The 25,036-nt window shown below is 51.7% G+C and overlaps 2 protein-coding genes across 7 annotated transcripts in view; both read left to right on the plus strand.

Annotated features, from left to right (window-relative positions):
• PITPNA (phosphatidylinositol transfer protein alpha) overlaps nucleotides 1-4,173 on the plus strand; it is a 38,398-nt gene extending 34,225 nt beyond the window's left edge. The window contains exons 11-12 of one of the 2 annotated variants that reach the window (XM_036408655.2): nucleotides 1,685-1,757; nucleotides 3,213-4,173. In XM_036408655.2, coding sequence (XP_036264548.1) covers nucleotides 1,685-1,729 — 45 coding nt within the window. In that variant the 3' untranslated portion in view covers nucleotides 1,730-1,757; nucleotides 3,213-4,173. The remainder of the gene's footprint in view (nucleotides 1-1,684; nucleotides 1,758-3,212) is intronic. The other variant, XM_045571029.1, reaches the window with a different exon arrangement.
• Nucleotides 4,174-7,087: 2,914 nt separating this feature from the next.
• INPP5K (inositol polyphosphate-5-phosphatase K) lies at nucleotides 7,088-25,036 on the plus strand. Of its 5 annotated transcripts, none has more exons than XM_036408645.2 (12): nucleotides 7,089-7,265; nucleotides 9,095-9,202; nucleotides 9,516-9,624; nucleotides 14,373-14,489; nucleotides 14,827-15,002; nucleotides 15,530-15,641; nucleotides 16,371-16,480; nucleotides 21,702-21,888; nucleotides 22,730-22,867; nucleotides 23,302-23,385; nucleotides 23,521-23,625; nucleotides 23,810-25,036. In XM_036408645.2, the coding sequence occupies exons 1-12, from the start codon at nucleotides 7,213-7,215 to the stop codon at nucleotides 23,861-23,863; spliced, it is 1,353 nt and encodes a 450-aa protein (XP_036264538.1). In that variant the 5' UTR covers nucleotides 7,089-7,212; the 3' UTR covers nucleotides 23,864-25,036. The 5 variants fall into 5 exon arrangements, with proteins under 5 accessions (XP_036264539.1, XP_036264541.1, XP_036264538.1 ...); XM_036408649.2 differs by having other exon boundaries at nucleotides 9,523-9,624; XM_036408646.2 differs by lacking the exon at nucleotides 23,302-23,385 and having other exon boundaries at nucleotides 7,088-7,265.

The raw sequence follows: 25,036 nt of genomic DNA on the forward strand, positions 1-25,036 counted from the left end.
CAAAGGCTACAGCCCAGGACCACACACTGCAGCCTTCTAGTCTCTCACCTAGTGGTACTCCTCAGTTTTTCCTAGACAGCCATGACCTTAATACTTTTTAGTGTTAGAGGCTAGTCATTTTGTGAATGAATTGAGAGCAATTTGGTTTTATCCAGTGATTCTGCATGATTAGACCCAGTTTATATATTTTAGGCCAGAATGTCAAAGATTCTGTGTTCTTTTCATCGTATTCTATCCTCCTGTCTAGTTATTGGTGGGGTTACTTACCTTTGTTCGCCTGAAGCACAACAGGGTGTCCTAGGCTGGTCTTGTTCTTTCCATGGCTCAACCCTAGAATCAGCCATCTCTCCGAGGAACCCTGGTTCCTTTCAGGGGAGGGAGGTGTGTGGCTGCTAGGTGTGCTCATTACTACAGGTGTTGGTGCTCCCAGGCCTTCCCATAGGACAGAGCTGGGGAACTGTTATATTTATCTTTACTTCTATATCTACCTTACATATTATGCTCATACAAAATACCCCCAATTCCTACCCATCCCATAGGGTAAGTTTTTGTCTTTTTAAAAATATGACAGTGCCCTAATCCTTCACAGATCTGTCATGTTGGAAACTCTTGAATTCGTTGAACCCTTAAGTAGTACAGTAACAGGTGTTAATTTTAGACAGTTATAGAAACAATAATAATTTAAAGATACAATTCAAGAAAGTGAGTTTTGAGCAAAATCTACAGAAAACAGGTTTTCTAGGTATAGCTACGAACCTACTCATAGATGTGTCTGAAAATAGATTTTCCTGTTCTGAGCAGAGGATCTTGTCTGTGGGATATGAGAAGTGAGGCTTCTCAGATTGATTGATTTTATGACTCACTATGGTCCCTCTCCTATAGATTCTGATTTATCAGGTCTGGGACCCAATAATCTACATATAAGTAACCCAGGCAATTATTTTTTTTTTTTAGATATATTTTATTGATTTTTTTAAAGATTTTATTTTTATTATTTTTAAATATATTTTATTGATTTTCTTACAGAGATAGAGAGCTAGAAACATCGATGAGAGAGAAACATTGACCAGCTGCCTCTTGCACACCCCCTACTGGGGATGTGCCCGCAACCAATGTACATGCCCTTGACCGAATCGAACCTGGGACCTTTCAGTCCGCAGACCAACGCTCTACCGCTGAGCCAAACCGGTTTCGGCCAGGCAATTATTTTTATCATGTTTGAGGAAACTTACCTACATTGGGAAGGACCAGGAGAATGGTTTTTTACCATACCCATGTTCCACATGGACATATGTAGTGTGCGTGTGTGTGTGTGTGTGTGTGTGTGTGTGTACACATGGGTTTGAAATGTGGCAAGAAATGTATTCTGAGGATGTTTCCCAGTGGAGAACTACCGCTACGGGGGTAGAATCCCTGCAAAATGTGTCGATATTAGAGTTTTGGTGAATAAAACGTAACTCTGAGGAGGGCTGTAGCTTAAAAGTCCAGATTCTTCAGAGCTTGTGTATGTACAAATGCTACAGAACAGCATTTGGAACAAAGAAATAATAACATGCGTTAGCTTTGGCTCTATGTATGCAGAACTCTATTCTTCTGATTGACTCTATTAGCAAGATGTGTTTGTGATGGAGTTCCATCAGCAGCAAGAGGCTTCAAATTTTTTCTTTTTCTTTTTCTGTTTCAGATGAGACAAAGGGACCCAGTGAAAGGAATGACAGCAGATGACTAAAGCCCCTCCACTCCCTTCTGCACTGTATGTACCGTTTCCCACTGTGCATGCCACAGGTGCTAGCGTCAGTTTGGGTCCCCACGGCCTCAGCGCTCACTGTCCGTCAGGAAACCCACTTCATTCCTCATCCTACTCTCCAGGAAGCACGATGACTGCCACAGGCTTGTCATGCTTTTGGACTTCCACTGGCAGAAATTATGATTGTTAGTACATTTCAGGGGCCAAAGAACTCTCCAGAAAGAGACATATACAGGGTAGTGAGACAGGTGGGATGGGGGCGGTGGGTGCAGAATGGAAGATTCTCTGCAACTAATTACTCTTCCTCTCCTCTAACTGGAGCCATTTCACGTTGAAGCTGGCATTCTAGGGCATTCTCTTTACCCCCCACCCTCACCCAGTGCCAGAGCAGTTCCTAACTCCCAACTGATAGCATCCCTTGCCCAACGCACCCGAAAGTCTGTTGTGTATGATGCTTAATTTCCTTCCTCCTTATATCCCCTGATCCCACACTAAGTAGCTGTCCTAATCAGAGGTAGCATCTTTCAGAAGCTTAGAGATATTTCTGCCCAAGTCGTAGGACCAGAATGGGATGTCCCTTATTTCATATTGTTACTCTCCCCTAATTCCCTTCCTTCTAATTGCTCCCAGTGCCCTACACACCTCCAGACCTGTTTTTCCAGCAGCTCAGTGGGCTTGGTCATGGAATGAAAGAACCTGACTAACCCATGAACCAGGAGGTCACAGTTTCTTGATTCTTGCTCAGGGTGCATGCCCAGGTTTTGGGCTCCATCCCAGTAGGGGTCGTATAGGAGGCAGCCAGTCAATGATTTTCTCTCAACATTGATGTTTCTATCTCTCCCTCCCCCTTCCTCTCTGAAAACAATGAATATATATACATTAAAAATACCAATAGCCCTGGCTGGTTTTGCTCAGTGGATAGAACATCGCACTGTGGACTGGAGGGTCCCGGGTTTGATTCCGGTCAGGACACATGCCTGGGTTTTGGGCTCACTCCCCAGTAGGGGTTTTGCAGGAGGCAGCAGATCAATGATTCTCTCTCATCATTGATATTTCTGTCTCTTCCTCTCTGAAATCAATAAAAAATTTTATTTTTTTAAAAAACCACACACACACACACACACAAAAAAAAACCTGGCCTTGTTCTCCATCAGTCTCTAAGAGATCATTTTATCAAATAAAAACTGACTGTCCCCTATCACTAGGAGGCCAGGGGTGGGAGGGATTCGGGCAGATCACACCTCTCTCCCTGGCACCTGTCAGTTTGAGAACTGGGAGATAAGAGTAGGATTAAGTGGATTGTTACAATGTCCGCTTCTCAGTCACTGCTTGAACCTTACTTCTGTCTCTCCCTTTCACCCCACACCAACTGGCATCCTTCTTCCTTTTGAAATTCCCCAATCAATGATTTACAGTGTTTTTGTTTTCCTTTGTTGCTTCCTTAATAATTGTTTTTCTCTTCCAGTTTGCAAGACAGTGGTCAACAGGAAGGCCCAGCAGCTCCACCCTCCCGAGTGACAGGCCATCTTCGGACGCAGCCTTTCTGTGCCCATTCTTCAGGCAACTCTCAGTCCCTTACTGTAGCTAATCCTAGATGCCCTTTAATATTGTGAACAAATAGACCCTCTGGTATTATGAAGCCCCTGTGTGCAGGAGCCTGCTCCTCTGAGATATGTGGCGTGGAGGTGACTGTATTTACAGCTCCTCCCTCTCCAGCCATTGTGTTCTCAACCCATTTCTGTGTGCCCCCACTTTATTTTCAAGTGACATTGTTAGTCTTTCAAAATAGCTGCCTTTTGTGATGTGGTGATTTAATCGATTTAAGTTTGTTTGTTTTCAGCCTTGGGATAAACTGAAGTATTTTGCTTCCTGAACAGATCTTTGCAATTTTGAGTGCTCACCTGGGGAGAGGGGACGAGGATGAGTCAGAAATAGTTTTCCCCCTAGTTCCACAGAACAGCAATGTAGCTTCAGAGCTCTGACCTCTGCTCCCAGCAACCCACTGTTAGAGTGCTCTAAGCACCAAAGACGTACCCAAGGCCAGCCAGCCTCTGCTTGGAAAATTTAACAAATAGAAACAACCCCTGCCCCAGGCACTGCACCTCTGGTCACTAGTCTTAGACGTACCTATGGGTTCTGAGCCCTCCTGTTGCCCTCTCTGTCTTTGTCTCTGCAGAGTCCATATGCCAGGGCCAGCTCTCCTCCTGGAGGGGCCTGTCCAGTGTGACCCTTAGAATTGAGCCTGCCCTATAGATACTGATTAGCGTGCCCCCCGAGGAGCTCTGTATGTCCATGCTCCTGTTCCCATTTGGGCTGGTGCTGTCACTCAGCAATAATCCTTTTCTCTGTGCTTTCTCAGATTCTTGTCCTCTGTCTTTGAGGCTGGTCAGGACACAAAAGTCCTGATCTTTTCATGCTGCACAAAACGAGCATGCAAACAGCTTCTTCCCAGCAGATCGTGTTCCCTCTTGTCTCCAGTTGCTGGAAAGGATTTGGGAATCAAGAACTCAGTTCATCCTGCCCCCACGCTGAGTTCTGTCCTGGACAATCAGAAGTAGTGACCACAGTACAGAACTCTACCAAAGTAGGCCAGTGAGAGTGTCCAGGCTCCAGGGAACAAAAGCCACTGAGCGCCTCAGACGTTCCTACAACTTGGCAGAACCTGGGTCTGCCTTCTCCATGGGAGAGTCTGAGATAGCTGTGGCGTCACCTAACACTTCCCAACCCCTGTCAAGTCATGTTGGCCAAGTGTATAGTGATCCAAGCCCATGTTAGCCTGGGCACAGCTGCTACTGAGAGAAACCAAATCTCCGTTGGGGGAGAAGCGGGGCGGGAAAACTTATCCTCAAATTTTTGTTAGTTTTGCCTTATTTCTGAGTGCAATAAGGGAGTCTCTCACAGGACCGCGCCTGTGACATCCTGAAGGAGGCCGCCCTGCGGCCCTCCTGGGGCAAAGGTGGACAGACTCAGACTCCTCAGAGCGGTTAGCTCTGACCTTCACCGAGGCCTGTTCACCTCCCTCTTAGTGTCCTCTCCCTGTGGGGTCCATAGCAGCAAGGGGCTTGGTGTACAGGTCAGTTGGTTATTAGCATCCCAACTGCTAGTAGCATTTATCTTGACTGGAAAAATTGAAGAGGCGTTCCTGTTGGAGAAAAATGTGAATGTTTTCCTACAAGCACTGCATTAGCTACAATTGTATTTGTGCTGAACATTCTCAGCTTCTTCATCAACCAAGTGAGTCCAGATGTGGGTTATCCTGGGAGAAACAACTGGTAACATTCTTTTTTTCTTTTTTTCTTTTCTTTTTTTTTAATATATTTTATTGACTTTGTACAGAGAGGAAGGGAGAGAGATAGTTAGAAACATCAATGAGAGAGTCATCGATCAGCTGCCTCTTGCACACCCCCTACTGGGGACGTGCCCGCAACCAAGGTACATGCCCTGGACCGGAATCGAACCCGGGACCTTTCAGTCCCCAAGCCAACGCTCTATCCATTGAGCCAAACCGGTTTCGGCACAACTGGTAACATTCTAAACAGTTGTGTAGGTGGTTTGAGGGTCAGATGTTAGACTTCTTCCTTCAGCTCTTCTCTGAGATTCACACATATCACCCCAGCTGTGGTGGGGGCTCACTCTCCATCTGCCTTCTCTCTGGGTCCGGCCACCTTCCCCTGTTGCCCCAGTATGAAAGCCTCCAAATGAGCTGAGCTAGAACTTCCTGGAGTCAGTCAGGTCTGGGGCTGCAGCCCATATAAGCATAAGGAGGGATTTCTCCATCTATTCCATCCTCACAGATAGTGTTGCTGCTGGGCAACAGTGTAGTCTTCTTTTAAGAATCCCCCTTCCCTCTTCACATCCCCAAACTGGCTGGTACTCAGAGGGGCTTACATGAGAGACTCCGCTCCACGGCAGTGCCTGAGGATGTGCCGCGCCCCTGCAGGGCAGCTGCCTCCTTTCCCTTGGATTTCCGGGGTCACGTCCCGGCTGGAAGCAGCAGTGCCTCTGGGAGAGCTGGGCTCTGGCCTTCAGAGAGAGGTCAGGGACAGGTCAGTATTGTGGGCAGGCGTGTATCTTCCCAAGTTCTCTTACAGTCCCTACTGGGACTCCCTGACTTATTTTGGTTGGTTTCTAGTGCTACTTCTTTTACAAAATACACTTTGTAGACTTGATTAGATTACTTTATTTAATGTGAGTTTGTGCCTTTTTGTCTCAATCTTCCAATACAGGTATATTGGGGGGGGAAGCAGTCTAATAAAATCCTAGACAGAGCTTCACGGAGTCGAACTTATTGGTGATGTTTTTATGTCCGTTTACAACTTACATATCTGCAAACTTGCTGATGTCACCCGTTTTGCCAGGGAAGGATTAGGAAAGGTACTAGGTATCTCTGAAAACTTTTGCAGGTGTACTTCAATAAATTAAACCACCCCCTTGTTATTTTACTTGCTCGAACATCACATATCTGAAAGTAATTTGGCTATTTCCTACTGGCAGTTATTTTTGCTTTTATATCCCTTCTTCACATCTCTTTTCCCCATCCTACCAAACAACACATATATTTAAAATAATTCTTAACTGCTTCCGGGTCTGTGACCCTCATGAAGCTTTTTTTGTAAAACTGAATTTTTCTCAGTGAAGTTAGGGCTCTCATCAGATCCAATGATTTTAAAATAATCAGTTAATCTTTGACAAAGTAAATAATCATTCCTCGTTTGGTTAAATAGAGGCGGTGACTTGTGTTTCCTCCTTCCTTGATAGCTACTTTTCTAAGAGTCCAAGAACCCCCAAATGTCCAATGTGTAGTAGGTAATCGAATGGAGCGAAAAACGAAGCACAATTTAACCGGCGTGGAGAGCTAAGAATGGAGGAGCCCAAAGACTCCCTGAGAGATCACCTGGAGTTGGGGGTGGGGGTGGGGGGCCCTGAAGAGGGGGGGACTGGATTACAGGCAGCACAGCAGGCAGCAGCCTCTTGGGGCCTCTGGGCGTGGGGCGGGGCGGGGCGGGGATGGGGCAGCGCAGAGGTTACAGACTCAGTATCGGTGGGACCCGCTGGGTCCGGAGCCGCTCAGCGGGCGTGGCGAGACCTCCCCGGAAGAGGCCCCTCCCGGCGGGCCTGGCGCGGGGCACTCTGGGGGCCGGGGGAGGGGCCAAAGGCGGCGGCGACGCCCACGCGGGCGAGCGGGCAGTATGACGTCGGGTTCTCCAACGCCAGGACACGCCCCTCGCGTCCCCGCCCCTAAGCTCCGTCCTCCAGCCTCACCTTTCCGCGCCGCTGGGAGCGCCGCCCCGCCCCGCCGCCCCGCCCCGAGCCCGGCGCCCAGGCCCCGCCTCTTACGGGGGCCGAGGCGTAGTCCAAACCCGGAAGAAAACAGTCCGGCTGCCCGCACCGGCGGACCGCGGCCCCCGAGCGCTGACCGGCCCGGGACCCGCCGGGCGAGAGCGGCCGGCTCTCCGCGGGGCACGATGGAGCCTGTGAGCCCCCTGAAGCCAGCCGAACCGAGAGACAGGAAGCTCAGGTGAGGGAGGCCTCCGCCGAGCCGATCGCCGCTGCTTCCGACCCCATGGGGCTGCGGAGCCGGGGCAGAAACGGCCTGGGGCAGAGGGGACCGGCCGCTCGCACCTCATCCCGGTGTCCCCGGGCTGTGAGTCCGGCCCCACGCCCCCTGCACACGCCGGCGCCGGGCTTTTCCCACCCGGCGCCCCATGAAGGTGCCCGGCTGGCTTCTGGAGAAGGCGCCGGGGGGGGGGGGGGGGGCGGTTTGAACTTAAAGACGTAACAAGGCTCTCCTCAGCTCTAGAGTAGAAACTTGTTCTTTCTTTTAATCGGCCTGATCCCGTGGTGACCTCCTAAAATCGGAAAACAAATGTAGTTAAGGTCCTGTCGCCTGGTCCCATGCTTGCTCTTCAAGGAGGAACAACAGCGCTAATCACCAGCTTACTTAGTGCAGGTCACGGTGCAGGGATTTGCTGCTGATCGTGGGACTTGGGAATTAGGGCAAGAAATCCCCACTTGAGCTCCCCACTCACTGAGATCAGGTCCGTGGGAAAACACGGAGCCTTGGAATGAAAGGGCTGCCTTTCTTAATCCCCTGTCGGACAGCAGGGGGAGATCGCAAACAAACAAAGGAACCACAGCTTCTCGGGCCTGGGAAGAGGGTTTTTGTTTTGTTGATGTTCAAGGGAAGGGGCAGGAAGTTGTTTCAGCTGGCCAAGAATTTACTCAAGTGCGTTTTAGAACATGAACCTCTGAGAACGGGGGCTGGCGGAGAAGCCTACCCTTGTGTAGCGTTCTCCCATTCTAGACCAGCTGGGCAGGTCCTCGGGGATGGACCTAGGACTCACTAGAGGCTGGGTGGCTGTCCTTGCTCTCCACGGGGTTTGTGCTAAGTAGCCACTGCCCGCTCTGGACTCAGCACCACCTGCGGCTTCCTTGGAGTCCCTCCTGCCCCTGAGAGCTGCTGTGCTGTTGTTTCCCTGGGACTCAGATGAAGCCGAGATGGAGAATCCACCTGGTCCCTTTTCCCAAAAGACAGTAGACTTTGGAGGTGCTGAAAAAGCTGTTATTTGGAATCTTCTCCTTAGGCTTTTTTTTTTTTTTTTTTTTTTTTTTAACTAATTTCAGAGCAGAAAGGAGAGGGGGGGAGAGAGAATCATTGATTGGCTACCTCCTGCATGTCCCCCACTGGGAATCGAGCCCAAAAACCCGATATGTGCCCTTGACTGGAATTGAACCACGTACCTTTCAGTCTCCAAGCCGATCCTATCTATCCACTGAGCCAAACAAGCTAGGCTCCTTAGGCTTGCTTAAGTGCCGGCAGAAGTAATTTTGCTCCAGGCATCACAGCCGTAGGAAGGAGTGAGGAAGGGAACATGGCGTTATCCCTGTTGTTTTTTAAGTTTCCCTGTCTGGTGCTGAGGCCTCACACAAGGTGAAAACAGCCTCCAGAATCTTTTTGGTGGTCTCAGGAACTGGATTAAAGACGGGAGACTGGAAAGCTGCTGACTGAGCCTCAGATGATTGCTGCAGGGTGAATAGTTGGTAAAGTTACTAATAAATTCCCGACCGCCTACCCCTTCAGCTCTCCTCATGTCAGCAGCACCAGAGCTGCCAGATGTGGGCAGCGGTGGGCCTGCGTGGAGGAGCCAGGCCAGGGTGGGAATTTCCCGCTTCAGGGAGCACAGGTGGCGATGGAGGGCCCCGATCCCCACCACCAGAGGCAGGAATCCTGTTTCTCACTATGACTAGTGGACGGTGGCGTGTCTGTGAGCAGGCCTGCATGCCCTTCTGGTACCTGTGCGTGTGCCGTCCTCCTTTCTCCACGACCACTCTTTATCCCTCCCACAGCATACATGTCGTGACATGGAATGTGGCCTCTGCAGCTCCCCCTGTGGACCTTGATAGTCTCCTTCAGCTGGACAGCCAGGACCCGAACCTGGACATGTATGTTATTGGGTAGGTGTCCGCAGGGCCCCTTCACCGGTCCCTCCGACCGAGGTCAGGGAGGCCTGCCCAGTCCCAAGCTGTCTCCCTGGGAACGGCTGTGATCCGTCCCCCCTCTCCCTGGAGGCTGAAGGTTAGCTCTCCGCCTGCCTCAGGCCAGCGTCTCTTGTCCTGGGTCAGCAATGGCAAGGGGGTGGAAGTCAGGAGCCAGGGGAGGGAGAGATCTTTCGAACCCAACGCTTGAAAGGCCGCTGAGGGCTGCATTGGTTGTCTGGTGGAGGCAGGACCCTCCGGGCCAGGGGAGCCTCTGACCTGCGGGGGGCAGTTTGCAGGAAATGAGCTGTGGGATCATGAGCCTCCTTTCTGACACTGCCTTTGAAGACCCATGGAGCAGTTTCTTCATGGATGTGCTTTCCCCTCTCAGCTTCATCAAGGTAATTTTCAAGTTCATGGGCACTTGGGAAATGCGTCTTACCTCTTGTCCCTAACCCCCAGTCCTTTTGTCTCCCACTCAGGCTTTCATGTTGGTTCCCATTATTTAAAGGCCTAAGCCTCAGTTACACCTAGTTCCCTGGGGCTCCTGACTACAGGAGCTGGAGCTGAGCTGGGACCCCAGGGGTTAGTTTACACCTTGATGTTGTTCAGGTTGGGAGAATTCCTTGGGGAGGTGCAGAAGGCTTATTAACCCCTCAGTGTCTGCCTAAGCAATTTCTCCTCATATGGCTAGCTTACAATCTTTGCATATAATAATAATTGCTACCATTTTCAAATTCTTTTTTTTTTAATATATTTTTTATTGATTTTGTACAGAGAGGAAGGCAGAGAGATAGTTAGAAACATCAATGAGAGAGAGTCATCGATCAGCTGCCTCTTGCACACCCCCTACTGGAGATATGCCCGCAACCAAGGTACATGCCCTTGACCGGAATCAAACCCGGGACCCTTCAGTTTCGGCCATTTATCAAACCAGTTTCGGCCATTTATCAAATTCTTACTTGATGTTAGACATTATAAATAAGCTCTTTATTACATTATTTTTAAATCTTAACTCTTGTAATACAGGTATTTTACAGATTAAATCAAGAGTCAGAAGTCATACAGGCTCTCTGGAGTTTGAATCCAGGGTTGTTGGTTTCTTAAATATATTTTTATTGATTTCATAGAGGAAGGTATTCTGTTGTTGTTGTTGTTGTTGTTGTTAATCTTCATGTGAAGATATTTTTCCCCATTGACTTTTTAGAGAATGGGAGGGGGAGAGAGAAACATCGATGTGAGACACATCTTTCGGTTGCCTTCCTCACGTGTCTGAACCAGGGCCAGAGATCGAGCCTGCAGCTGAGCTACATGCCCTTGACCGAAATCCAACCTGAGACCCTTCAGTCCGAGGGCTGACATTCTAACCAGAGAAAAACCAGCGAGGGCTCTTTCCCCCCCCCCCCTTTTTTTTATCTTCACCCAGTGATATGTGTGTGTGTGTGTGTGTTTTAACAAAAAAAAATTTTTTTCTTTATATAGAGGAAGGGTGAGAGAGAGAAACATAGATGTGAGAAAGAAACATCGAGCAGTTGCCTCCCATATGCACCCAGCTGGGAATCAAACCCAAAACCTAGGTATGTGCCCTGGCCAGGAATTGAACCCAAAACCGACGACACTACGATCAGCTGAGCCACCTGGCCAGGACATAACCCCTGTTCTTAACTACTATATTGCTATACTGGTGAGCTCCAAGGCTGACAGGTATCCTGTCTATGGCTAAACTGTTGGTATAGAGTAGGGGTGTCGAACTCAATCAGAGAAGGGGCCAAAATCTAAAATCCAGCCTAAATCGCGGGCCGAATGGTTTACAGAACAGTCATAAACTGTCATTGTGATGGAAACGCAGCGGAGTGCAGTGCTGACAGCGCGGTGCGGGCCACATTGCAAGGCCTGGCGGGAAGGATTTGGCCCTAGGGCCTTGTGTTTGACACATGTGGTATAGAGTATCCTATTAATAGGGGTCATGCACCTCAAATTGTCAGAAGCCCAGAGGTTAGGAAAGGGGAGATATGTGTGGAGGAAAGGATTGCCAGTCTGCAGGGCCAGTATCTTTTTGAGGAATCTTTAGGCCAGAGGAGAATCCACAGGAAGACTCTAGATTGCCGATTTTCACCTTTCTGCCTTGCATCGCTGAGAGATGAAACACTCCCATTCAAAGCCCTTAATGCAATGCTTCTTGAAAATACCAGAATTGCCCTATTCCCTTTGCTGGGTGACTGGGTTACTTTAGAATTAATTCTGTTGCCCCAGTTTGTTTAACGGTGCTGAAGCAAGAGCTGTGACTCCTCCCAAGGAGGGCAGAGCCAAAAGAGGAAATGCTGCATGGTATTGTACTGCATGGTGGCTATGAGGCCAGAAAACAGCAGCGCCGAGCCTTCGGCTCCCTTCAGATTAAATCAGGCCTCTTCCTGCAGATACGGAGCTAGATCCTCTCAGAGGGCAGAACCACTTCTCTCACCACCCACTTTCTTCCCAGAGAGGCCTCCTGCACCTCAGCTAATTGGCAAGGGATTGGTAGGATGGAATTGAGCCAAGGAAATTAGCTCAGCTTGTGGCAGGGATACAACCCTTTCCCATCTCTGCCACCTCCCAAGGTTGGGAGACCAGTCTGAGGGCCTGGCACCCAAATCAGACGACCCTCCTACCCCCAGCCAAGAATTGAGGGGAAGGGGTGAGCCCTCCTGCAGCCTGTTCGTGGACAGGAGTAGGTTGCGAAGCCTGGGGCTGCCCCCTTTGCTGGCTGCAGGACTCCCAGTCACCTACTTTCTAGGCCCTTCCTTAGCCCTGCCCACTTCATTTCCTCCAATTGGAACTTCCCTACAAATCTGCCTCTCCTCCAGCCCCACCCTTTCTCCCCGTCTGAGGCTTTCCTGCCCCACCCCACCCCCACTTCCCTGCTCCTTCATAAAGTGGACTGGTGCCCAAATCAGCTCTGAGTTAGGATTGAACTTGATACTCTCCCTGAGTCTTTACTCGCTCCCTTGGGAGTCAGGCCCTCATATCTAGCCCTTCCCCTCCTTTCGTTACCATACGTGCATGAAAAGAGTGGACACCCAGACTGGGGATGGAGGGAAGAGCTGTGGACACAGTGATAGCAACCAGGGCTCAGCCCTAGGTTCTCACGCCCCTTCACTCAGGCCTGGGTTTGGGGTTCCCCCTGCTTCGGCTCCACAGTGCCAGAGCTCCTGGCCTGCGGGATCAAGTTTCATAATTCCTGGAAGGCCCCAGTACACACTCCCCACCCGGGGATTTCCTCCCTGGCCTCTGCACCTCGGCTCCGGAAACAGCTACTTGAGGGGTGGATGTAGACAGCCTGGAGCTGAGATAGAGGGCCGCTGGCTAAGGCCATTCTCACGCCCACCCCCTCTTGCCTCGGGCAGCAGGGGTTTGGGCACCCTGGTGCTTTGCTGTTGGTGTCCAGGTGGTCCTGCTGGTTACATGGTCTCCGTGAACCTGGGCCATTCATCTGGGGAACAGGGAGGGAGTCAGTACAGAGGTGGACAGGGAGCGTTGGTTGATGTTAGCTCTTCCCAACCTGCAAACGCGTCTCTTGTACTCACTGTCAACCCCTCTTCGTTGCTTTTGTGAACATCCAACTGCCCACCATCTGTAGTTAATTGGGGGGAGCATTTTCTTTTTCTTTAATATGTTTTATTGATTTTTTATAGAGAGGAAGGGAGAGAGATAGAGAGCTAGAAACATCGATCAGCTGCCTCCTGCACACCCCCCACTGGGGATGTGCCCGCAACCAGAGTATGTGCTCTTGACCGGAATCAAACCTGGGACCTTTCAGTCCGTAGACCGACGCTCTGTCCACTGAGCCAAACCTGTTTCGGCAAGGGAGGAGCATTTTCTTAACTTTTTTCACTGAGCTATAACGTTTTCAGAAAGTACGTGTACGGTTTTGATGGGTTTTTATCTGTATGTACATTCATGTTACTGCCAGTCTAGTCAAGAGTCACAGCATTTCTAGCACCCTGGAAGGCTCTCTCATGTTCCTTCCCTGTATTTACTTTTTTATTTACTTTAAAAAAAAAAATTTGGCCGGGACCGATTTGGCTCAATGGATAGAGCGTCGGCTTGGGGACTGAAAGGTCCCGGGTTCGATTCCGGTCAAGGGCATGTACCTTGGTTGCGGGCATATCCCCGGTAGGGGGTGTGCAAGAGGCAGCTGATCGATGACTCTCTCTCATCGATGTTTCTAACTCTCTATCTCTCCCTTCCTCTCTGTACAAAATCAATAAAATATATTTAAAAAAAATAAAATAAAATAAAAATAAAAAAAAAATAAAAAAAAAATTTGATTTCAGAGAGAAAGGGAGAGGGAGAGCAAGATTGAAACATCAATGATGAGAGAGAATCATTGATCGGTTGTCTCTTGCACGTCCACTACTGGGGATGGAGCCCGCAACCGGAGCACGTGCCCCTGACCAGATCTGAACCTGAGACCCTTCAGTGCACAGGCTGATGCTCTGTCCACTGAGCCAAACCAGCTTGGGCTGTATTTACTTTTAAGAATCCTTAAACCAAGTCCTGACCAGTTTGGCTCAGTGGATAAAGTGTTGGCCTGCGGACTCAAGGGTTCCGGGTTCAATTCCCGTCAAAGGCATGTACCTTGGTTATAGGCACATCCCCAGTAGGGAGTGTGCAGGAAGCGGCTGATCAATGTTTTTCTCTCATCGATGTTTCTAACTCTCTATCCCTCTCCCTCTCTGTAAAAAATCAATAAAATATATTTTAAAAATAAAAAAGAATCCTTAAACCAAAACATAATAGCTGCCAGTTAATTCTTCCAGTATCCAGTATACAGGGGTGTGAGCCCAGGAGTACCCAGCGGACCTCAGGAGGGCATTGATGAGAGGAGCACCTAGGTATGCCTGGGGCTGGGATGAAGAGTCGATGCCCACCTGATGGCATGGTGCCTTGGCAGCCTTGCCTTCTCTGGCCTCAACCTCCAGATCCAGGAACAGAAACAAACTTGCTCACTCCCACAATGCATCATTTGGCAGCTAAGGGAGTGAAACTCTGAGACTTGAACTGAGATACCACAGCCCCAGGGGGAGGACGTTTGTGTAGCACAGCGCCTGGCAGGGCCCACTTGGCCGGTGCAGGGAGATGAATGACTCTTATCCTCCCTGTCCTGCAGGTCTCCTCTGTCCGCATGCAGGGGCTCCTCTTACTGGTCTTCGCCAAGTGTCAGCATTTGCCCTTCATCCAGATCCTCTGTGCTAAATCCACACCCACTGGCCTCTTCGGGTTCTGGGTAAGGACTGAGTCTTACTGAGCCATGAACGGGAGGCCTCCTGGCCTGGGCAGGGCTGGGGCCTTAGAGCTGGACAGACGGAAAAAGGGGTAAAATGAACCTTGGCATTCTGTCCAGTATAGTGCCCGCATACCCATGCTCCCGCCTCCGGGATCTTAGTATCCTGAGACTCAGGCTGGGTGAGCTGAGCTCTGGATAGAGAGCTCGCCCTGGGAAGCTGAATGTCTGGCCTCGGAAAGCCTGTGGGAGGAGAGACCATCTCCCCTTAGTCTACGGTGGAAAAAGAGGTATTTCCCACCCAGAAGACATCCAAACCTTTTGCCACTTGTCCTGCCAGGGGAACAAAGGAGGCGTCAACATCTGCCTGAGGCTTTATGGCTATTATGTCAGCATCATCAACTGCCACCTGCCCCCCCACCTGGCCAACAATGACCAGCGGCTGGAGCATTTTGACTGGATCCTGGAGATGCAGAATTTTGAGGAACCTGATATCCCCAACATCCTGGACCATGAGTGAGCATGCAGTTGCAAACTGCCGCGCCGCCCTCTCTCCCACACAGTCCAGCTAGCTTCCTCCGCCACATCACTGCTGCCAGCCGGAGGCAGTTTGTGCTCTTCTCCCAGCCTCACCCCTAATACCCCTCTACTCTCTTATCACGCTTTACCTGCCTCAGGTCTGGGACCCCATCCCCTTCCCTGGCCCCTCTGTCCTGCCTAGAAGCCCTGGACACTTCAGAACATCCCTGGTCAAGAACCTGGGGTGGTTCAGAGGGCTGGTTCTCAGCCTTGCCTGGTGGCCCATTGAAGGAAGGGCAGATCCTGCTAGTATTTGCCACTCGCCCTGGGGGCTGGTCTCTTCACCTGGAAAGGTGGGTGGGAGCCACAAGGACAGTCCTGTTGGGCCTGTGCCCCGTCTTCACCTAGTGCTCCCCCAGCATCTGACTTCTCACCTGCAGCCCCTGGAGGGAGCACCTGAGCCATCTGTTGCTCCTCCCTTCTTTGTCCTCATCACATACCTCAGCTGCCTTTTCTTTCTGAAGCCTCATTGTCTGGTTTGGAGACATGAACTTTCGGATCGAGGACTTCGGGTTGCACTTTGTTCGGGAAGCCGTAAAAAGTCAGAGCTACAGTGACCTGTGGGAGAAGGACCAGGTACCAAGGGGACTCCAGGGGGATGATCTGAGCCCAGAGTGGAGGTCCACACTGAAATCTGGGAGCACTGCTCAGGTTCCCTAGTGCTTCTCTCCTTTCCCAGTCCCCTGAAATCCCTGTGCCCAGGCAGGCAGGAGTCTAACCCGGCTTCACACTGAGGGTGTGGCAGACAGTCCTGTCAGGGCTTGGTCTTTTGAAGGAACCAGCTAGAGCTAAGGGGTGCTTTATCACAGGAAGAAAGAAGGCCTTTGGCCTGTTGAGCACCAACCTTCTTGCATCCCTGTCTTTCCCATCCCCAGGCTTGCTCGCCTCCTAGAGGATGAGATGCTTCCCATTGGGGGAACCCTGCTACCCCAGCCTCCCCTCTGACACATGCTAGCAGCTCCCAGAGAGATGGAACCTAAAGCTTAGTCCCTCTAGTCCAGCGGTCACCAACCTCTCGGACCTCACGGACCACCAGTGGTCTGCAGACCACCTGTTGGCGACCGCTGCTCTAGCCCAAGGACTGGGAGATGGCAGGCAGCTGCCTCCCCGGGACTGTGGGGTAATGTTTGCAAAAGGCGTCAGCTGTTCTGGAGGGTGGGATGCGGAGGCTGCCACTGGGCTGTGGGGAAGTGAAGTGGCATTGCTTGACTCTGGCCCCACCCTGATGGCTGATCCCTTAAAGGGAGTGTGGTGCTGGCCATGGGGTCGGGACCATTGGGAAACGGACTGTGCCCTTCTCTGCAGCTCAGCATCGCCAAGAGATGCAACACGCTGCTCCGGGAGTTCCAGGAGGGCCCCCTGCTCTTCCCGCCCACCTACAAGTTTGACAAGAACTCCAACAGCTATGACACCAGGTGAGGGGCTCTGGCTGGAGACGGTCAGTCTACCTCGGTCCCGGAATTAGCCCGGGAGGAGGAAATGGGGAGCCAGGAGGCCTGGGGAGTCAGACTGTGCTGGCCCCAGTGACACTGGGAGCCGCTCAGAGTAGAAGTGTTAGGGAAGCAGGATGATATCCAGCCATCACCTCAAGAATGGTGCCTCTCACCGCTGTGAGGCATTGACCGTGGGAGCTGTCCCAGATTGTCCTCAGGGAGCCAGTGCGGTCCAGGATGGGTGGCTCGCAGGGCAGGTAGGGCCAGAGAAGCCGAGGCAGCTGGTTCCTGACTTAGGAGCGGCTGCTTTTCAATAATCTGGGAACCCCTCCCCCGACCCACCAGAGCTTTCTGGTTCTCCCCAGAGCGGGGGTTGGCTCAGCCAGTTTCTGGTATGAAGTACCCCTGCTCTAGCTGTGGGTGGCCAGGTACTATTAGGAAGGTGAAGAAGTAGTCATCAGTGGAGAATTTTATGGGGGATATCTAGTAGTTAGAAGCACAGCTGTGCATCAGCTGCATGACCTTGGCCAAGGTATTTAAGGCTCGATTTTGTCATCTATAAAATGGGGGTGATAACAGTACCCACCTTGATTGAGGATTGAATGAGACCTTGCACCCAGTAAGCACTGTGATAACTGCTATTATTATTTTTAGATTCTTGTATTTGGATGATAGTTGTTTTTTAAAATCTTAATAGTTTTTGTTTGTTTGTTTGTTTTGTTTTATATTTTTATTTAATTCAGAGAGGAAGAGATAGAAACATCAATGATGAGAGAGAATCATTGAGTGACTGCCTCCTGCACTCTCCACACAGGATCGAGCCTGCAACCCAGGCTTGTGTCCTTGACTGGAATTGAACCTGGGACCTTTCAGTCCATAGGTGGACACTCTATCCACTGAGAGCCAAACTGGCGAGGGCAGTGGTTGGAAAGCTCCTTAGTCAACAGAGCCAAATATCAACAGTAAAATTATTGAAATTTCTTTTGAGAGCCAAATTTTTTAAACTTAAACTTCTTCTAATGCCACTTCTTCAAAACAGACTTGCCCAGGCCGTGGTATTTTTTGGAAGAGCCACACTCAAGGGGCCAAAGAGCTACATGTGGCTCATGAGCCGCAGTTTGCCGACCACTGGACTAGAGCAAAAACCTCTATAGTTTTTTTCAAATTTTTTATTTCTTGATTTGAGAGAGAAAGGGCAGATGAGAGAGAGAGAAGCATCGGTTTGTTATTCCACTCATTTATGCACTCATTGGTTGCTGCTTGTATGTGGGATCAAACCCACAACTGTGGTGTATTGGGACTATGGTCTAACCAGCTGAACTACCTGCCAGGGTGGGTGATCGCTTTACTGAAAATCTAAGAAGCTGAGAAGGGGCCAGGTCACCACCAAAACTTAGGCTTAGGGAAAGGGGCAAACGCAGGTCTGGCAAGAGGTCCCTGGCCCACTTAGGGCAGGGAGAGAAAAAGAAGAACCCTTATGTTAGAAGGTTTTGTTTCTCCTAATAGGACTGTTTTCTGAGGGAGGTAGGAACTCCTGCAGAGCACCCCAGGCCTCTGGGATTTCGAGGGGGGAAAGGGATCTCCACATCCAGGCCAGGGCGAGAGGTGGAACTGCCGGCCCAGTGCTAGCAGTGGCACGGCAGAGCCAGAGTCCCGCCAAGAAATGGGGAGCGGGGGAGCCATTTCATGAGTGTGGAGCAAGACGGAATGGGGTCATGGCTTGGGCAATGCACACAAGAAGAACACGAACAGGGATGAGCCAAGGCAGTCAAGCAGGCCAGAAAGGAGGTAAGAGGGCAGGCAGTCTCCGCTGGCCGGTCACAGCTGAGGGAAGCTGCCAGTCTCCCCACCCGTCCATAGGAAATGAGAGCCCTGGGAATTCTAAGGCCTTGGTGGGTCAGGCTGGGCCTTGGGGCTGGGACTCTTCACCATTGACTCTAAAACCTCCCTTGCCATCAGGAAGAGAGCTGCTGACAGGCCATGGAGCAGGCGTCCCTTTGCCCCCACCCCCAGGTGTGGTAGGGACACCACAGGAGACTGAATGGAAGTTATTGCAAACAGCAGTTGGCAGGGACTGAGGTTGGGTAGAGAGACTCAGCTGGCTTAGCTAGTGATGGCGGAGCTGGGGCTGAGACCTGATTCTCTGGACTCGGGCCACAATGCTTTCCTTCAGCCTGCAGCACCTCCGAGTTCACAGCTGGTTTTGCCAGCAGCGGCAGGAAGGAGGCGGGATGGGAGCAGCACAGCCTTGCCGAGGACGAGAAGATTCTTATGTCCACAGCAGAGATCCCTCCACTTGTGCCTGACATTACCGAGCACCTTTGATTGCAAAGGGCTTCGTCGGCAACACTTCACTTAATTCGTACCGTATCCTCGTTAGGTAAACTGTTGTCACTGACTTCTTACAAATAAGGAAACTGAGTCTTGGAATATCTGAGTAGAATAGTAACAGTCCGTGATTGAGCAATAATTTGAACTTGAGTCAGTGTGACTCCAGGAACAGGGTGGGAGGACGTTATAGGAGCTCCCACGTGGCCAGGGCCGGAGCCCCACACGGAGCAGAGCATCCCTGTCTGATCAGACCGGCGTTCATCCTGAGAACCTCATCTCATCTCAGACATTATCTCTACTCCACCACTTCCCCGTCTCCCTGAGAGTTCTCTCCTGCTTTATGCTGCCGAAAGCCTTATGCTTTCCATGTCACTTGTAAGACACAGTGTGCGTTTGTTACTGTACTGTGAATGCTCAGAGTGCAAAGATAGGATCTGACTTGTGACCATCCTGGGATGTAGCATGGTGCCTGGCATCTGTTTAAATTGGGGGTCCGAAAAGATGAAATGGAAAAAGGAGCAGCCAGGCTAGTACAGGGACCCACGCATAGCAAGAGGCCCAAATACACACTATCAAGTCCAGGAGTTGGCAGACTGAAGGTTCCCAAACTCTAGGCGGACGTGCGGAGGTGGAAGCTGTGGAGAGGGAGTGGCTGAAGCCAGGAGGATCCATCCGAGTTGTTAGGAAGGCGGCAGAGTTTGGCAGAAAGAAGGACAGGCATTCCGATCAGTCAGCAGGCTGACGAGAGGTACCTTGAGTGGAGCCTGACCAGCTGTGCAGAGTAACTGAGCGAGTGGTGTGCCGGGCATGGGAGCAGCTTTGCTCAGCCACAGTGGTGTCCCGGAGCCAAGATGTAATGAGACCGAGGTCAGCTCCATTACAGGAGGGTGAAAGGGCTGAGGGCGGGAAATCCTGTTCAATCCGGGATTGCAGGAGGCTTGTGTTACATGAACCCAGTCACCCTCTCCACTAGGCAATGAGCAGAGGGTATTAGGATCAGTCTAGTCAAGACTTGTGTCCAGAGTTCAATGAGACACGAGGAAGTCATCTACAGGGAGCTGAAGGGAAAAGTGCTTTCAGACCAAAAATAGAGCACACCACCACTTTTAGGTCAGTAAGTTGGCTCAGTTGTTTTTATACACAGATTGATTGATTGATTGATTGATTGATTTCAGAGTGGAAGGGAGAGGGAGAGAGATATTGAAACCTCAATGATGAGAGAGAATCATTGAACAGCTGCCTTTTGCAGGCCCCTCACTGGGGACCGAGCCCACAACTAGGGCATGTGCCCTGACCGAGAATTGAACCGTGACCTCCTGGTTCATAGGTTGACACTCAACCTCTGAACCACACCACCAGGGGAAAGGGCACGGTTTTTTAGGCTCTTAAACAGAGAGAATCTTGCAGATCTGCTTGGTTTTAGTATTTTGAAAGTCAAGACATACTAATCTTGAGAAACAATTCTTATATTCAGTCATGATCATTCAGCCAAAAAGCATGAGTGAGGCCCCATCCAGGTAATCAGGCTGTAGCACGCGCTGTAAGGCAGTCCTGGCAGCTGTGATCGGCCACAGCAGGGCTGAGCAGACAGCGGAGCGCTGTGGAAGGAGGGCAGGCTTAAGTCAGCAGACCTGGCAGGCATCCGGCCTCCACCTGGACAGGGTGACCTTTCTGGGCCTCAGTGTCCTGTGGGGAGAAAAGTGTGATCTGGAACATTCTTCCAGTGTTGGAAGGACTGGAACAGCCTTTGAGACACCTGTCACAGTACCTAATGCACAGAAGGACCCCAGGCTTAGCTATATTATTATTAGAAATGGGGGAATTGATGCAATATTTGATTAGTACACATTTATTTTGCTTGTTTCTTGTCATTTGTCAAACAAGCTCCTCAAGGACCTTGTCACTCTCATTTCTGGGATCCCCAGGTGGCCTGGCACATAATGAGGGCAGTGAATCTGGTTGAAAGGATGAGTCCTGCAGGTGGCCAGGGATGAGCCTGAACCAGCGCACGGAAAAGGAGCAAAGGGAGACAGGCTAAGAGGAACCGAAGGGGAAGGAGAGACGGGCTGTGGTCAGTCCTTGGGAGGATTCTGGCGTGACAGCGAGTCTGGGCTCCTAACGCTGAGGGAAGTTGGGGAGGGGACATGCTTTGAAAGGGAGAGTGGTACATTCTTGTGGTTTATTACCACGTCTTAAGCATCGTTAGGCACGGAATGTCCAAGACCCGGTGTCTGTAGTCTCTGGAATGGCCATACCACATTCCCATGTGCACTGAGCACTCCTCAGAAGAGTGAAGAGCTGAAACAGCCCAAGGAGGCCCAAGCAGATGTGGTTTAGGCAGTTACCACTTCTTGACCACTCCCTGACTCACCTTAATTTATTTAATCTTCACAAAGATTCTTTGAAGTAAGTACTATTATCAACCCATCTAAGAATCAAAGAAATCAAGGCTTAGAGTGATGAGGTCACTTGCCCAAGGGCACATAAGCCTCCTTACCTTTTAGAACGGGATTACTGGTTTATTATAAAAAGATGTCATTCCAGAATAGGCAAGGGGAGGAGACACGAAGGGCAAGGTATGGGGAAAGGGCCCGGACTTCCCAGGCCTTCTCCAGGCCCGCCCCTCGCCCGTCACCTCCTGTTCACCAGCCTGGAACCTTAACAGGGCAGAACACACACACACACACACACACACACATCCCAAAATCGGCTGCTCTCTGAGCCTAGAGTCGAATGGAGTTCACCATCGAGACACTGTTCTGCATCTGATACTAGAAAACTATTGCTGTAGAACTTAAAATGGTAATTGAATAACGGAGAAGACAAAAATAGCCTCTCTTCTCTCCCCGTTCTTCCTCTCACCCACCCCCAGTGAGAAAAAGCGCAAGCCGGCGTGGACTGACCGGATCCTGTGGAGGTTGAAGCGGCAGCCCCACACGGACTCCTGTACCCCAAGGCTGCCGGCCCCCGGCTTCTCCCTGTCTCTGAGGAGCTACGTCAGCCACATGATGTACACCATCAGTGACCATAAACCCGTCACGGGCACCTTTGACTTGGAGGTGAGCTTCCGGGCTGCCCGGCGCTTGGCAGAGGCGCAGCCATGCTGGGCCGCGTCCCCACACCCTCCGGCCTGGGCTCTGGTGCCCACAGATCCCGGGGGAGGCCTGTGGGAGACATGACTGCTCTCCTCCCAGGTCAGGTATCCCTGCTCCTAGAGCGTTGACGGCTCTGCCTGTCAGACACCGCTCAGAGGTTTCCATTTCCTCTTGGCTCTGTCCCTGGGGGCCGAGTTCCATTATGCTTATTACCTACTATGTGAAGCTGGACTTCCTTTTATTGGCCTGAACCTCTCTGGATCGGGTTGCAAAGGGAGCTCCCTCCATCCTTGTGTTTTGCCATCTAATGACGACGTCAGTGTTAACCTTTGAGCTGCTGACTGCCCTCACCTTTTCATACTGGTTTGTCTGTACACCACTTGTTCTTACTGCAAAGCTGTTCCTGCCACAGGCGCCCTTCCCCTGAAAATTGAATTTGGGTCTTTGGGCAGGAACCCCGAAGGTCTGAGTGCAGCTACCTGGCTCCTTAAACCCGTTAGCAGTTTCCCCCATTCCCCCCACCCCGCCCTCACCCCTCAGCACTGGACTCTGCTTGGTTACCCACCTGACCCTCGCTCTGTCCCTCCTGGCAGGACCAGGGACCCCTGACAAGCCTTCAGTCCTTTCTCTTTCCAGCTGGCCAGCCACAGTCTGCTACTTCCCCAGGGCAGCCCAGCATTCTGTGCCCACCACCCCGTGCCCCTCTTCCGACCCTTACGTGTTGGGAGGGCACAACAAGGACATTTATCTCAGGGAAGGGAATGATGCTCTGGATTGTCAACCCCTTCCCCGCCCCTATGTGTAGCTGAAGCCGTTGGTATCTGTCCCACTGATCACCCTGAAGCCAGAGGCCCTGTGGGCTGTGGAGAACGCTATGCTTATCAACTACTCTCTGACCCAGGACTTCCCCAGCAGCCCCTGGGACTGGATTGGACTGTACAAGGTGATGTGGGGGCGAGGCCGGGAATCCCATCACCCCTCCCTCTCTGGTTTATCCATCCTGAGGGCTTGTGGGAGCTGGACACAGAGACTAAAGAGCTCACCCAGGGGCTGTCAGTGAAGGGGAGGGTGTACAGCAGGGGTCCTTAAAGTGGGGGCCAGATCACGGTCCCTCCGAGAGCTGGAGGGCCGGACTATATGAACTACTAATTCCTACTGTAACACCTCGGCTGCGCTCACTGCCCAAAAAACCTGGCGGGCCGGATCAGACTCCTCTGCGGGCCGCATGTGGCCCGCGGGCTGTAGTTTGAAGACGCCTGGTGTACAGTATGATAGCCAGACCTAGGAATGAGACCTCCTCTCCTTAGGATTTGCTGTAGGTTCTGTGTACCCCCTCGCCCCCCCTGACTACTGACAGCCCAATCCCCCTTCCCACAGGTGGGGCTTCGCCACATTAATGACTACGTGTCCTATGTCTGGGTCAGGGACAACCAGGTCTCAATCAGCGACGGGTTGAACCAGGTACCTGCCCCTTCCTGAGACAGGTGTCCCACACCCCAGCGGGTGGGCTTGGCTGCGGCATAACTAGTTGCTAAGAGCTGGGTGGGGCTCAGGGCCCTGGGAGCTGACCCCATTCCTGTCCATCCTCCCCTCCAGGTTTACATCAACATGAGCGATATTCCCGAGACTGAAGATCAGTTTCTCCTCTGTTACTATAGCAACAGTCTGCGTTCCGTGGTGGGGATAAGCAATCCGTTCAAGGTAACGAGGTGGGGGAAGGGGGAGGACCCAGAGGACTTGAGCCCCTCTTCCATTCCCTGAGGCCCCAGGCCCAGGAGCCCACCTGTACCCGCAGCGGCAGCGGGTGGGGGATACCCGTGATGGAGCAATCCGGGGGAAGACCTGCTCTCTCCCCTTCCGCTCACTGCCTGTCTCATCACCACAGATCCACGCCTTCTTGGAGGAGGACCCGCTGGGTGAAGTCCAACCACAGATGTGAGCCTCGATGAGGGGAATCCAGGGCGGAGGCCAGAGCTGGCGGCCAGCTCTGCTCACCCCTTCCAGCAGTGCTGGGGGCCCAGCCAGCCCCCTGGGGAGGCAGCAAGTATCCTTCCCCTCCCAGGGGAGTTCTCGCCACACTCCTTTGCTCTCTCCAGTCCAGATCTCTGGCATTGGCCACTCAAATACAGGTTTTTTGCTGAGCTGATTGAAACCAGCTAATTTGTCTACAGTGAAGACCTGGGGGCAGTCCACTGGATGTGGGAGGGGCGGAGCCCTCCGGCTTACAGCTCGTTTCTTGCTTTTCCCCACGCACACTTCCAGTCCTGCCCAAGCAGGCCTGCCAGGCACATGCCCCATCTGGCACAGGCCTGCATTCTTCCACTCCATCCTGGGCCTCAAGCTGCCCGGGGTTGGGGGGAGGAGGGACGGGAGGCAGACGCTCACATTTGTACAGGCTCCATAGACTGGTTGGTGCAAGCAGCACTGGGTTCCAGGAGTCTTGGCGTCTCATTGCCTGTCTCCCTGAGGGACAGGAAGAAGGTCTGAGAGCCTTGTTTTGAACAGAAGCGGTATGACCGAGTGGGCAGGATGGAGGGCCCGTCACCCAGGTTGGGTGTCCTGCCTGTACTCATGGAGTGTGACCCAGGACGTCCAGGACCTGAGCAGAGAACTGGACCCAGGGTCACTTCTGCTGGTGGATCTGGTGGAGGCCTCCAAGTTTCCACGGGGTCTTTGTCCGGCCCAGCTCATCTGCCCCACCCTTGCCTGAAGTCATTAACCAGAAACCTGCCCTCTCTCTAGACACCTGGGACCTAGAGGTGGGGGCAGGCAGAGAGGAAGGCTGGAATCAAGACGTTTTGGAGACTCTGGCCCTGGGGGTCTCCAGGGAGCATTCTCCAGTGCTGAGTGGACATGGCTGTCCCCACTCCTACCACTTGCCTCCGGCCACCGGTGACTCAGCGGCCCTCTCCCAGGAAAAGACACTCAGGGAGCCGCTCTGTGACTGTCACACAAGCCCTGCGACCCGAAACGGAGGAACACAGCGACTGCTCTGCATTCTGTGCTCCACCCGGGAGCACGTGTACCATCGAGAACAGGCCCCCAGCCCCCAGCGGGCCTTGGTTCTCTCTGTTGTCTGTTACATGGGTGATAATTAGAAACATGGCTTTTA

Source organism: Pipistrellus kuhlii, unplaced genomic scaffold (genome assembly GCF_014108245.1).
Source record: "Pipistrellus kuhlii isolate mPipKuh1 unplaced genomic scaffold, mPipKuh1.p scaffold_m20_p_39, whole genome shotgun sequence".
NCBI lineage: Eukaryota > Metazoa > Chordata > Mammalia > Chiroptera > Vespertilionidae > Pipistrellus > Pipistrellus kuhlii.

Bases quoted from the DNA above. Each gene is read 5' to 3' on its own strand.
- INPP5K (XM_036408645.2), top strand. From the start codon at position 7,213: ATGGAGCCTGTGAGCCCCCTGAAGCCAGCCGAACCGAGAGACAGGAAG. The intron at 7,266-9,094 runs GTGAGGGAGGCC...TCCCTCCCACAG, and splicing joins CCGAGAGACAGGAAGCTCAG to CATACATGTCGTGACATGGA. The intron at 9,625-14,372 runs GTAATTTTCAAG...CCTGTCCTGCAG, and splicing joins CCCCTCTCAGCTTCATCAAG to GTCTCCTCTGTCCGCATGCA.